Raw genomic sequence first — 14,113 nt, 5'->3', positions numbered from 1 at the left:
TTAGGCCAACATGTTTCCTAAAGCGCATTGGAGAATGAGTTGGATTGTTAAGCATGATGGTCACTTTTTGTAATCAACCGTCTAATTTCCTAATTCTTTTTGTTGTTCGAGTTGAATTTGATTTCTTAAATTGCCATGGAATCTTCTAGACTGTGTAGCATAGTGTTATGGCTGAGAATTCTCATTCTTTTAGTTTATTAGCCCAAGCCTCTGAGTATGTCAGCACCATAATTACTGCACTGCTGTACCTGTGTGGTGTAGTGTGTACCGTTTCATGTTTCCATTGTCTGTGTGTGCACTTGTGACTGATTCATTGTGTGCTGTTCTCAAAAGTGCACCGGCATCTTCCTGTGTACAGTACCAACTGGCTGTAACACTTATACCTGACTCTGTCCCATGCAGCTCTCTTGTACAGCACGTTTGGTGTTGTCATAGAAAAGGTTCGCGGTGCAGAGGATGATCTGAACACGGTGGCAGCGGGATCCTTGACTGGCCTACTCTACAAATCCACAGGTAAACACGCGATGGCATCTGCAGTCTCAATAACCTGGGACTCCACTTGCTAAGAAGTTTAACAACACCAGGTTAAAGTTCTGCTTTCTTGCATCTTTGTAGAAACTTGATGTCTGTGTCGATATGCGCGATCTTCTTGGAGATCCTCTCCACTTGGAGCCGGCAGTTTGAGGTGTCTATGGTAGTCATGATGTGGAGATGCCGGCGTTGGACTGGGGTGAACACAGTAAGAAGTTTAACATTCTGCTTTCTTGTTAAACTTCTTACTGTGTTTACCCCAGTCCAACGCCGGCAACTCCACATCACTCCACTTGCTCACAGCGGTATGCCTAGTTAGTTAGCGTCCCAAAGCTATTATGGAATTGGGGGCTACATTTGTGTATGTTGGAAGAAAGGTGAGGTGTGCCAGTTTGTGGTAAAGGAGTACTTCCCAAACCTGCAAATTGTTGCAGTATTTTTGGTAATTCTAAAATTGTGTAAAAAGAAACTATTTGAGATCCTTCATAGTGCCAATTGCAAGAGGCTACGAAACCTCATTGTTCATTGATTCCAGCTATCAAGGGTGTCCTGAAACATGCCACGTGTGTTGTGTCACATGTCTCTGGTAATGTTTAGCTATTGCCATTATGCTGCTGTTTAAAAAGAAGCAATAAAAATTGAACACAATCATTAGCTGATCAAGGCCTAATCTCCAGAAGCTTTTTGTAATCCGGGAAATTTATTAGCTTTACAAAATCTCTTTCCTTGGGATGCGGTCTGGTAATGTTCATCTAATTGGGTACTTATTAGTACTTACAGATTGAGTTGATATCCCATATGGGTAGCATTTACATGGATATTCAGCCAGTATGAATATGGATCTTTCTCTGCAGTAATCCCTCAGCTGATTGCATCCTATTGTTGTGTTTTGAGGTTTTTTGGCCGCAAAAATTTAAACCGGCAATGCATCAAAATTTATATATAGCATTTGTCCATCAAAAAAGGCCGATAAATCAGTGATATCAAAAAGGTTTATTAGTCACAAGTAAGGCTTACATTAACACTGCAATGAAGTTACTGTGAAATTCCCCTAGGCACCAGACTTCAATGCACTTAACCAGCACGTCTTTCAGTCTGTGGGAGGAAACCAGAGCACTTGGAGGAAACCCACGCAGACACGGGGAGAACGTGCAAACTCCACACAGACTGTGCCCCAAGCCGGGAATCGAACCCGGGCCTCTGAAGCTGTGAGGCAGCAGTGCTAACCACTGTGCCAGCGTGCCAATGATCTGTCTTTTATCATGGATATTACAGCCTTGGTGCCGACTACCTTGCCCACTGCATCAGTGCTGGTGCCCGCTGTCCACCTGTCTTATTCCAAATTTTGTTCGTAGATTTTTCTCAAATTTAACTTTCCTTCACCCTTAGGTTTTCACCTCTCCCTCTCTTGTGAAATATTCAGATAGTGTCGTGTGAGGAACTGATGGAAAGCCTCTTGTGATATTAAAACCAAAGCAAGCTGCTCAGTCTGATCAATGTTATGTTCACAGGGCCAATCCTAATTTTCTGTAGGTTAGGGATAGTCTAGATGGCTGCAATTGTTTATCTGCTGGGCACGGTGAAGCGTTGGGAATCCGACAGGTGGTGGTGCAATGGAACACAGTCCATGAAGGGTGAATCTTCCACGCATGCTCAAGATAGCTGGTCTACTTGGGCTCAGACTATAAAAAGAATGTTTTCATATGTAGGCCTCCTCCCATCCCTGTGTCCTGATCAGTTCTCAAGCCAGCTCGCCCATTCATTTATATCATTGATTTATATCTCAACTCCATCTGCCTGCCTTGGTTCCAAAACAATTAATGCCCTTGACAAAAATCTATCAATCTCGATTTAGAAATTGCTAATTGACCTAGTTTCTAATCTTATCGATTCCTTGGTTTTATTTTTAAATTTTGCTGGTTTATTTGGGTGGTGCGGGGAAATAAATTGTAGCTTCAGTGAGGATATTGGGTCAATCAGGACATCAAAAGCACATGCAGTGAGCTTGAGAGGCGTTAGCATCTCTGCTCAGAGCTGCCCAAATTGAAAGGACATATTTACACTTGGTGTTAGTGCCGAGTGGTGGCGGGGGCGGGGTGGGGGGTATTGAAAAGCTAATCTCAGCAACGGTGACCATGAAACCATTGTTGTTTGTCATAAAACCTCCTCTGGTTCATTAATGCCCTCAATATGTCTTTGAAACCTACTGTCCTTACCTGCTCTGGCCTTTACGTGACTTCAACCCACAGCAATATGGTTAACTTTTAAACAGCCTCTGAAATGGTCTGGCAAGCTCACTGGAGGAAGAGGCTCCACAGGTATCCCCATCCCCAATGCTGGGGGAGCCCAGCACATCACTATAAAAATAAGGTTGAGGCATTTGCTACAGTTTTTAGCCAAAAGTGCTGAGTGGATGATCCATCTTGGAGGTCCCCAATGTCACAGATGCCAGCCTTCAGCCAATTCGATTCACTCCACGTGTTATCACTGGATATTGCAAAGACTATGGGCCCTGACAACCTTGAAAAAATAGTACTGAAGGCTTGTGCTTGCGAACTTGCCGTGCTCCTATTCAAGCTGTTCCAGTACAGCTGGAATCCTGGCATATACCCAGCAATGTACACAAAGCAGGACAAATTCAACCCGGCCAATTACCGCCCTATCTGTCTACTCTTGATCAACAGTGAACTGATGGAAGAGGTCACCAACAGTGCAATCAGGCACTGTTTGGGTTTCGCCAGGGCCACTCGGCTCCTGACCTCGATACAGCCTTGGCTTGTACAAAAGAGCTGAATGTCAGAGATGAGGTGAGAGTGACTGCCTCTAGCATTGGCAGCACTTGACCGAGTTTAGCTTCAAGGAGCCCTGGCAAAACTGGATTAAATGGAAATCAGAGAGTCATTCCTAGCACAAAGGAAGATGGTTGTGGGTGGTTGGAGGTCAGTCATCTCAGCTCCAGGATATCACTGCAGGAGTTCTTCAGGGTAGTGTCCGAGGTCCAACCATCTTCAGCTGCTTCATCAGTGACCTTCCTCTCATCATAAGGTCAGAATTGGGGATGTTCGCTGATTGCACAATGTTCAGCACCATTCACAACTCCTCATACTAAAGCAGTCCATGTCCAAATGCAGACCTGGACAATATTCAGACTTGGGCTGACAAAGTGGCAAGTAACACTCGCACCACACAAGTGCCAGGCAATGACCATCTCCAACAAGAGAGAATCTAACCATTGCCCCATGACATTCAATGGGATTACCTTCACACAATCCCCACTATGAACTGACCAGAAACTCAACTGGGCTGGCCGTAGCTACAAGAGCAGCTCAGAGGCATGGAATCGTGCGGCGAGTAACTCGCCTCCTGACTCCCCAAAGCCTGTCCATCCAGCTGCAAGGCTCAAATCAGAAGTGTGATGGAATACTCTCCACTTGCCTGAGTGAATGCAGCTCCAACAACACTCAAAATACTTGACACCGTCCAGGACAAAGCACCCCCTCCACAAATATTCACCACATAGTAGCACCCATGTGTACCATGTACAAGATGCACTGCAGGAATTCCCCAATGCTTCTGAGACAGCACCTTCCAAACCCACAACTGTTAACATCTGGAGGGACAGGGGCAGCAGATACATGGGAACACCACCACCTGCAAGTTCCCCTCCAAGACACTCACCATCCTGATTTGGAAATATATCGCCATTCCTTCACATGTTGCTAGGTCAACATCCTGGAATCCTTAACAGCACTCTGGGTGTACCTACACATGGACTGCAATAGTTTAAGAAGGCATTTCACCACCACCTCGAGGGCAATTAGAGATGGGCATTGAATGCTGGCCTTGCCAATGATGCTCAGATCCCATGAAAGAATAAATGAAAAGGAATTCTCAGCCATTTTCAGACTTTAGCCCAATTCTGAGGATGAGTTTTGAGTTGGGACTAACCTTTTCTAGATCGAATCGCTCTCGACCTGCTTCCCTGTCCCCGAGCCGACACAGTAAGAAGTTTAACAACACCAGATTAAAGTCCAACCGGTTTATTTGGTAGCAAAAGCCACACAAGCTTTCGGAGCTCCAAGCCCCTTCAGGTGAGTGGGAATTCTGTTCACAAACAGAGCTTGTAAAGACACAGACTCAATTTACATGAATAATGGTTGGAATGCGAATACTTACAGCTAATCAAGTCTTTAAGATACAAACAACGTGAGTGGAGAGAGCATCAAGACAGGCTAAAAAGATGTGTATTATCTCCAGACAAGACAGCCAGTGAAACTCTGCAGGTCCAGGCGAGCTGTGGGGATTACAAATAGTGTGACATGAACCCAATATCCCGGTTGAGGCCGTCCTCGTGTGTGCGGAACTTGGCTATCAGTTTCTGCTCAGCGACTCTGCGCCGTCGTGTGTCGCGAAGGCCGCCTTGGAAAACGCTTACCCGAATATTGTAAAGAAGCTTTCTGAAAGCAGTGAGGAGCAGCACATGAAACTCAGCAAATCTCTATCAGATGAGAGGGTGAATACTTTAGCATTGCATAGATCCGCAGAAATATTTCCAGCATTTCCCGAGGCCCCCAGTGGAACTGCGTTATGGCCATGTTAAAGAAGATGGAGCGGTTTGTCAGCACGTTTGGGGTTCTTTCCAGTCAATGCAGCAAAGTGGTTGTTACAGTTTATTTTCATACTTTAGGCAAGGGGATAAACTAGTCCAGGTTCCTGCTCCTGACCGTTATCCAGTTAACCCTGCTGTGGATTGTTTGGGTGGCTGTTTGAGTGAGGGCAGCACCTCATTGAGCCCCTTACCTGCCACTGCTCACGACGTCACCATCAGATAGACTGCACCCTTTTGTACGGGGCAAGGATAACAGTTGTGCAACTGATGGACCGACAGCTGTGTGTACAATCTATCTCAACACCGCAAACTGCTGACCTTGCTGAGCTGTCGACACTGACTACGTGCACACACAGGCTTGTTTTGTGCCTGATTACATATCAGTAATGGACACAGTGAGAGGGGCCAAGGGTGAAGATGTGTTCTTTTACATTGACATTTTAAACATGAAATACCTTTTATGTTCCTGGAAATGTGCATTGCCAGAGAAGTACAAATGCAGAGGTCGTGAATGGATTGCAATGAGATCCTGTTAAAAATTTACCAGTTCCCCTTAATGTTTCTGTGGCAAAGCTTCCTTTCCATTTGAAAATTGTTGCCCTGTTGCTGAGAGGGTTCCCAGTCTGGGCGGCACGGTAGCACAGTGGTTAGTACTGCTGCTTCACAGCTCCAGGGACCTGGGTTCGATTCCTGGCTTGGGTCACTGTCTGTGTGGAGTTTGCACATTCTTCTCGTGTCTGCGTGGGTTTCCTCCAGGTGCTCCGGTTTCCTCCCACAGTCCAAAGATGTGCAGGTTAGGTTGATTGGCCGTGCTAAAATTGCCCCTTAGTGTCCTGAGATGCGTAGGTTAGAGGGATTAGTGGGTAAATATGTAGGGGTAGGGCCTGGGTGGGATTGTGGTCGGTGCAGACTCGATGGGCCGCACGGCCTCTTTCTGTACTGTAGGATTTCTATGATTTCTGCACCTAAATAGCCTGAGTTCCTGTGACCCTGGCGACACAGTGGGTTAGCTCTGCTGCCTCACAGCGCCAGGGACCCGGGTTCAATTCCCGGCTTGGGTCACTGTCTGTGTAGAGTTTGCATGTTCTCCCTGTGTTTGCGTGGGTTTCCTCCAGGTGCTCTGGTTTCCTCCCACAGTCTAAAGATGTGCGAGTTAGGTGTATTGGACATGCTAAATTGATCCTAATTGGTGTCGGGGATTGGCAGGGTAAATATGTGGTGTTACGAGGATAGGGCTTGAGTGGGATTGTGGTTGGTGCACTCGATGGGCCGAATGGCCTCCTTCTGCACTGTAGGGATTCTATGAGATGGGGCTAGATCATGTGTTACCCCCTTTTTCCACCCCTCTCAACCTCCAGACAGTGATGACACGATGATACTGGAATCGGGACTCTTTTTGCTAATGCAAGTATGTTTTTTTGCATTAATTGGTGGGACGTGGGCATCACTTTCTGGCCTGCATTTATTGCCCATCCCTGTGTTCTAGGAGGTCGATGTGATCTTATTCAGTGGCCGAGGCAGTTTGAGTTCTCTCTGTCACCTATTCCTGTTTATGTTCTTTTCACTTGCATCTCGGCAGTGCCCTGGAAACATCTTTATTTTATTTTTGGCTGTTGTTGTCTTCTGATCTGAAACCTTTGATTTCTTGCTGTTGTACAATTCCACGGGTGCTGTTCACCCTTCAGTACTGTGTGATATTCCGTACGGACGTCACTAGGCTATTAACTGTTGGAACGTCACAGCTGGCCCTGTCCTCATCTGCCCCACACATGCCCACATGCAGTGGTTGCCAGCTGGTGATGGGAAGTAGGAATCCTGGCTGAAAATGTTATGATCAGGGGATGGCAGAACACAACACCAGTCCCTCCTGCTGCCCTGCACCTTTATAGAATAGAAACCCTACAGTGCAGAAGGAGGCCATTCGGCCCATCGAGTCTGCACCGACCACAATCCCACCCAGGTCCTACCCCCACATATTTACCCGCTAATCCCTGTAACCTATGCATCACGACTCTAAGGGGCAATTTTTAACCTGGCCAATCAACCTAACCCGCACATCTTTGGACTGTGGGAGAAAACCGGAGCACCCGGAGGAAACCCACGCAGACACGAGGAGAATGTGCAAACTCCACACAGACAGTGACCCAAGCCGGGAATCGAACCCAGGTCCCTGGAGCTGTGAAGCAGCTACCGTGCCGCCCCACCTGAGAGAGAGGGAGGTGGGGAGAGTTTGTTGTTTCTATGACAGGGCCTTGAGGAACATGACACTGGCTGCAACCCTCACACCAGCAAACCCAGTGACAAAGGGTCCCACAAACTAAGCCACAAGCTACACTTGAGTTTGAAGGTTAAAGTAGGCTCTTTACCCTGTGTGTTATAGTACAGTGTGTAGGATAGATATGGGCTTGGGTGCACAGAGCAGCAAATGAGTTGATTACTTTATACTGGTCTGATAAAAGGGAGGGAGGTGTCGCCCTGTCTGCTATCAGCTGTTCGACAGCTGGAAGTGAAACTGCTGGAGTTGCTGACTCGGGAGCTGTGCTCTCAGGGTCATTGCAGTTTGTTCCTGTTTGGGTTTTTTTTGCCCCAGGAGGTTGGGGAATTAGTGAAGTGGCTGTCCATGGAGAAATGCTGTTTAAACAGAAAATGAGAAGCCTCTTAATTCCACAGTGGGGATAATCACTTGTGTTTGGTCTTGTGTGGGGGATAAACATTGCTGTCATCTGGCAGAGATGAAATATAGAAGGCTCACAGCTTGGGGAAAGGCCATTCAGCCCATTGTGTCTGTGATGGCTCTCTGCAACAGCAATGTATAAAGAGAAAATGGCATAGTTCTGAGTACCTGCACCATCAGTACACCTTCCAGAACTTGCAAACAATATGCTTTTGCACCGGGGCACAGTCACGTGCTCATTCGTGACCTTGGAAACCCTCTTCACAACCAAATAACTTTGTGGTTATATAAAAATGTCAAAGATTGGAGGATATGTAGGGGTAGGGCCTGGGTGGGATTGTGGTCGGTGCAGACTCGATGGGCCGAATGGCCTCCTTCTGCACTGTAGGGTTTCTATGATTTTTTTTTTCTATGATGAATCCCCATCCAGTAGTAATAGAGATGCCTCTCATTTACAAGATAGCACACTCTGTTTCAATCAGTGTTAAGTTGGGACAGAGGGGGAATAACTCCGATATAGACTATGAAACTCCACAAGCAGGTCCCTGGAGTTCAGTGTTGATGAGGTGCTGGTGACGAGGGCACAAAATTGGGGGCACTTTTTCCAGTTTTGCAGCACTGCTGGCAAAAGACAATTCATCAGACAGTGGGGTTGCATCTGGGATGGTGCTTCTAACTGCAGCTCACTGTGTTGCTGCGGTCTCGCCAACTGACCCCCCTTCCATGAGTATCCTCACCCACCTACGTGGTGCATCAGAAAGCAGAGCGGCTCAACAGCTTGAGGCCATTGCGTTCCACATCCAGTGAAACCTTTTGTTTTCCTCTTTTCCTCAGCTGGACTTCGTGGGGCGGCGCGGGGAGGATTCGCTGGCTTTGTGTTGACTGGACTCTACGCACTCTACAACAACTGGGACCACATAAAGGGTGTGTCGGTGCGACATTCCCTCTGAAGCTGCCGTGTACGAGGAAAGTTTGAATAGGTGTGTTGTACAGTGAATGAGACCTGAACCCAGAGTCACATCTGAATTTATAAAATAACAAATTCTTAACTACCACTTTATCCCTAAATTTGGTGATGATTTGAAGGTCACTTGCAGATGTTGAGTGGATAACATTGCAGTGCTGGCTGGTCACAGTCCCACTGCGACATTGGACACATCAGCAGTCAGCGGGAGTTGGAGATGCCATTAGTTCCAGGTGTGAGGTCAGCAGCAGTTCTCAGTCTGATGGATCAGTGCAGAACAAGCCAACGATTGTGTTGGAGCAGTCGGTAACTAATTAGCCACAACCTCCATTAGCAGAATTGAATACTGCAGCAACACTGAGGGGAGCAATGCAGTCAGATTTTGGATTGGATTCCATGGGCCATTTCCACAAAATCATTGGTTAAAGACTCTGATTAACTATTGTAAATGGGCCAATAGTGTTCTCAATTCTGTAAGTCTGAACTCAATAGTGACAATACACCATCGGCTGTCATTGCCAAGTATTGTACATTAAATACTAATAGGTAATATCTCTGCCTCCGTGATGGGCTACAGTGTTCTCCCCTCCCTCCCCCCAGACAAGTGTCCCTGATCTGTTTTATCCACGTGCAACAACCTTGCGAGTCAGACTGGTTGCCGTGTCCTGCTGCAGAGAATTATATTTTCATTTATCAGATCTGGCCAGTGATTACGCTAAAGGAACTAATCAGATGTACTGGATGGTTTCCCCTCATTCCCTGTATCCTGTTGCTGCGAATGAAATGGCGAACCTCATGATTTGTGCAATACAGTCCAGCACTTCCCCTTTCGGTGTGAGTGGATTGTCTAATGCTGCGGTCAGTATTTCTGATTGTAATCCTGGGGGTTGGCAGGGAGGGGGAAGTTGCTGGTCCCAACCTGCTTGTTTAATTTGCGATCGTCACTCATCTCCCTCCACGATCATCCATCCACCTTTCCAGTAAAAGCGAGAAGTGCCGCATTGCCACCTGTCTTACTGATGTACTTCCCTTTATGACAGCGCTGTTATGAATACTGAACAGTAATTATGTGCATGTGGACTTGTAGAAAGGAACGAAACAGCGACCTGAGGTGTGCACACCAAGCTTGAAAACTGAGCATAGCAAGATGCTGAGACTGGGGCACTGGGCAGATTGCCCAATGCAGACCCCACAGCTGACCTGAGCTGTGAGTGCTCAACATTGGAGGAGTGTCAGGAGAAGCCACAGAAAGCATGGATACAGAAAGAACATCTAATTGGTGCTCTGAATGCTACCCGGATTATTTGGATAGAATCATACAGCCTTGAACCATGTCATGTTTTTATGATGTTTTGTCTTTTTCAAGTTATTCTGTTAGAGGAATCTGGTCACAAACTGTATGGACAAGCACAGCACAAAATAAAGAAATGCTATTTATTGTTTAATAAACTGATGTTCTGAATTTCTTGAACAAATTGGAGCTTAGTAAAAGCCTTGCAGGGTTTGGAGAATTGCATTCATTTAACATCAGGTGAAACCATCTCCAAGCACATCATGTTTTATTGGGGATAGTGATTGTCATATTGGCAAACATGGCAATTGTGTTCTCGGTAGTCATGATGTGGAGATGCCGGCGTTGGACTGGGGTGAACACACTGGGTGTTGTGAGACTTCTAATTGTGTTCTCAACAGGATTCCACAGACAGCAATGCAATGAATCGAGTTGTGTTGGTTGAAAGTATTGGTGAGGATACTGGGAGGGTGCCCTGCCATCACCTCTCAGTACTATGATAAAATATTTAACATCTACCTGCCTTCTGCTGCCTTGACCCTCAACTTCAGTGTTCACTACCTAAACCTCCATAAACAGTGGCTCTAAGTCTTAAAGTGAGCTCTCGCCTTGACAGGAGATAAAGAAATGGGGAATGTTTCCTCTTCCTGTCTTTGTTCCGGCTCTGTGCTGGTATCTACTTTCTCATTATAAACTTTATTAGTGTCACAAGTAGGCTCACGTTAACACTGCAATGAAGTTACTGTGAAAATCCCCGAGTCGCCACACTCCGGTGCCTGTTCGGGTACACTGAGGGAGAATTTAACATGGCCAATGCACCTAACCAACACGTCTTCCGGACTGTGGGAGGAAACCGGAGCACCTGGAGGAAAGCCATGCAGATACGGGGAGAATGTGCAGACTCCGCACAGAGTTACCCAAGCCGGGAATCGAACCTGGGTCCCTGGCGCTGTGTTTCGTCCCACAGACCAAACGATGTGCTGGCTAGGTGCATTGATCATCACTAATCTTTTGTAGTATTGTTTAAAAACCAAGAGATTTTAAGAAACAGAGGATTTAAAACAATGGGGGGGGGGGTGTCTTCTGATTAAGCTGCAGTTATAAATACTTAATCTGAAATCTGCATCTCATTCTAAATTAGTAAAAGCTAGCTTTTACAATTCACTGAAAAGCAAGTATTGGTTCATGTATTGTCCCAACACGTGGCACACCCTCCACATTTTCTAGTCATCACCAAAGGCAGGAAAATTGCACCAGTTCACTTCATTAAATGTATGTCAAACTTATTAATGGATGAAAAAAAGTTGTAATGAGATGCTGATCTGTTTGTAACCTCACCACCACATTTCCCACCTACCACCACATTTCCCACCTACCACCCCCTCCCGCCAACAACCTTTCATCCCTTTCCTTATCAAAAATCTATCTCTGCCTTAAAAATATTCAGACTCTGCTTCCACCACCTATTGAGGAAGAGTCCCAAAGACTCTGAACCCTCAAGTTTCTCATCTGTTTCAGATAGGTGACAAAACTCTGATATAATTTTGCTTGTGGCCATCCTTGGATGAATGAGATAATTCGAGATTATAGAATGAGCTTGACGCATTTCCTTAACAGGTTTATTTGGAATCACGGGCTTTCGGAGCACTGCTCCTTCATCAGGTGATGAAGGAGCAGCACTCCGAAAGCTCGTGATTCCAAATAAACCTGTTGGACTTTAACCTGGTGTTGTGAGACTTCTTACTGTGCCCACCTCAGTCCAACGCTGGCATCTCCACATCATTTCCTTAACATTACTGTGTGGGGTTTGCACATTCTCCTAGTGTCTGCGTGGGTTTCCTCCGGGTGCTCCGGTTTCCTCCCACAGTCCAAAGATGTGCGGGTTAGGTTGATTGGCCATGCTAAAATTGCCCCTTAGTGTTCTGAGACGTGTAGGTTAGAGGGATTAGTGGGTAAATATGTAGGGATATGGGGGTAGGGCCTGGGTGGGATTGTTGGGTCGGTGCCGTCTCGATGGGCCCAATAGCCTCTTTCTGCACTGTAGGGATTCTATGATTACAGGTAAGAATTTACATTTATAAAGTGCCTTTTGTGTCCTCCAATGTCCCAAAGCATTTTCCAGCAGGGAAACTTCTCTGTCCTTTTGAAAAGTCTTGATGTGGAGATGCCGGCGTTGGACTGGGGTAAACACAGTAAGAAGTTTAACAACACCAGGTTAAAGTCCAACAGGTTTATTTGGTAGCAGTGCCCATTCAAAGTGCCATGGCACTAGGGTGCTTCATTGGTTAATTGTAAATGTTAATAAGTCATTAATCTATTCAAGCCAAGGACGGAACAGCCAAATTATTACATGACCAGTGCAGATAGGTTCCCAGGACAGCTGATCAGTGCTTTCCCTATCAGTTCAATAACAGCAAATAAATAACTACCAAATAAACCTGTTGGACTTTAACCTGGTGTTGTTAAACTTCTTACTTTTGAAAAGTGCCATTGGATATTTTGCATTAAACAAGGCCTGGCCTCGGATTGATACATATCTAGAACAACACGGGGGTAGGTGGTAATGCTGCCAAACAAGGAATATGGAGGTCCAGCTTGAGGTTGTGTGGGCGAGGTTTCAAATCTCCATAGTAGCTGAGGGAAATGAACTCTTATTAATCTGGAATTGAAAAGCTAGTCTCAGTAATGATGACAATGAAGCATTGTCGATTGCTGTTGAAACTCACCCAGCCCACCAATGTTTAAAGTTTATTAATGTCACAAGTAGGTTTACATTAACACTGCAATGAAGTTATTGTGAAAATCCCCTAGTTGCCACACGCCGGTGCCTGTTCGGGTACACTTAAGGGGAATTTAACATGGCCAATGCACCCAACCAGCACGTCTTTCAGACTGTGGGAGAAAACCAGAGCACCTGGAGGAAACCCAGGCAGACACAGGGAGATGGTGCAGACTTCACACAGATTGACCCAAGCCGAGAATCGAGCACGGGTCCCTGGAGCTGTGAGGCAGCAGTGCTAACCACTGTACTGCCCCCTTTAGGGAAGGAAATTTCCCATCCCTACCTGATCTAGTCTACATGTGACTCCAGATAGAAATGTTGTTTGACTCTTTAATTGCCCTCTAATGTGGCAAACCACTCAGTTCAAGGGCAATCTAGTGATGCCCATGTCCCACAAAACAGACATGAAGATATGAGATTGAGATGGTCACTAAATGTGGTGCAACTCCCACATCAATCTAGTAATATATGATGTACCCTGATGCTGGTGTGAAGTGGTTAGTTTCTGAAGGGTCAAAGTGCCCATTCAAGGATGGCTGGAGTGCCATGGCACTAGGGTGCTCCATTGGTTAATTGTAAATGTTAAGTCATTAATCTATTCAAGCCAAGGACGGAACAGCCAAATTATTACATGACCAGTGCAGATAGGTTCCCAGGACAGCTGACCAGTGCTTTCCCTATCAGTTCAATAACAGCAAAACAGTGCAGAGGCACTGCAGAGGAGACCATAATTTGCAGATCAGCATGGACTTGCAAGGAAACTTAGTGTAACAAGGATTCATTTTAATACAATTTGGAATCATCAGTTTGTCCAGCAGACTTGATAGAAAAACTTATTGCATGTTTTTTTTCTTGAAAGAAGCACCTCCTTCAAGGATGTGCACTTCGTTGGCGAGGCCAGCATTTATTGCCGTTGAGGTGGTGGTGAGTTGCTGCCTTGAATTACTGCAGTCTGTGCAGGTGCACCCACAGTATGGTTAAGGAGGGAGTTCAGGGATTTTGTCCCAGTGATATAGTTCCAAGGCAGGATGGTGGTATTTCCATGTATCTGCTGCCCTTAACCTTCCTAGATGGGAGCAATTGTGCATTTGGAAGGTGCAAAGAAGCCTGGGTGAGTTCCTGCCATGCATCTTGCAGTTGCTACTGTGTCAGTGGTGGAGGGAGTGGATGTATGCGGATGAGGTACCAATCAATGGACTGCTTTGTCCCAGATGGTGTCAAGCTTCGCGTGTTGTTGGAGCTGCATCTTCCAAGGGAAGTGG

The 14,113-nt window shown here is 46.1% G+C and overlaps 1 protein-coding gene across 3 annotated transcripts in view; it reads left to right on the top strand.

Annotated features, from left to right (window-relative positions):
* Nucleotides 1–10,236, top strand: part of LOC144480324 (mitochondrial import inner membrane translocase subunit Tim23-like) — a 43,222-nt gene extending 32,986 nt beyond the window's left edge. Inside the window, exons 6-8 of one of the 3 annotated variants that reach the window (XM_078199686.1) lie at nucleotides 403–513; nucleotides 8,649–8,794; nucleotides 9,866–10,221. In XM_078199686.1, the coding sequence (XP_078055812.1) occupies nucleotides 403–513; nucleotides 8,649–8,764 (227 nt within the window). In that variant the 3' untranslated portion in view covers nucleotides 8,765–8,794; nucleotides 9,866–10,221. Of the gene's footprint in view, nucleotides 1–402; nucleotides 514–8,648 lie in introns of all 3 variants that reach the window. The other 2 variants (XM_078199684.1, XM_078199683.1) reach the window with 2 other exon arrangements.
* Nucleotides 10,237–14,113: the final 3,877 nt, after the last annotated feature.

The sequence above is a fragment of the Mustelus asterias genome, chromosome 28 (assembly GCF_964213995.1).
Source record: "Mustelus asterias chromosome 28, sMusAst1.hap1.1, whole genome shotgun sequence".
NCBI lineage: Eukaryota > Metazoa > Chordata > Chondrichthyes > Carcharhiniformes > Triakidae > Mustelus > Mustelus asterias.
This window is presented reverse-complemented; position numbering and strand designations above follow the sequence as displayed.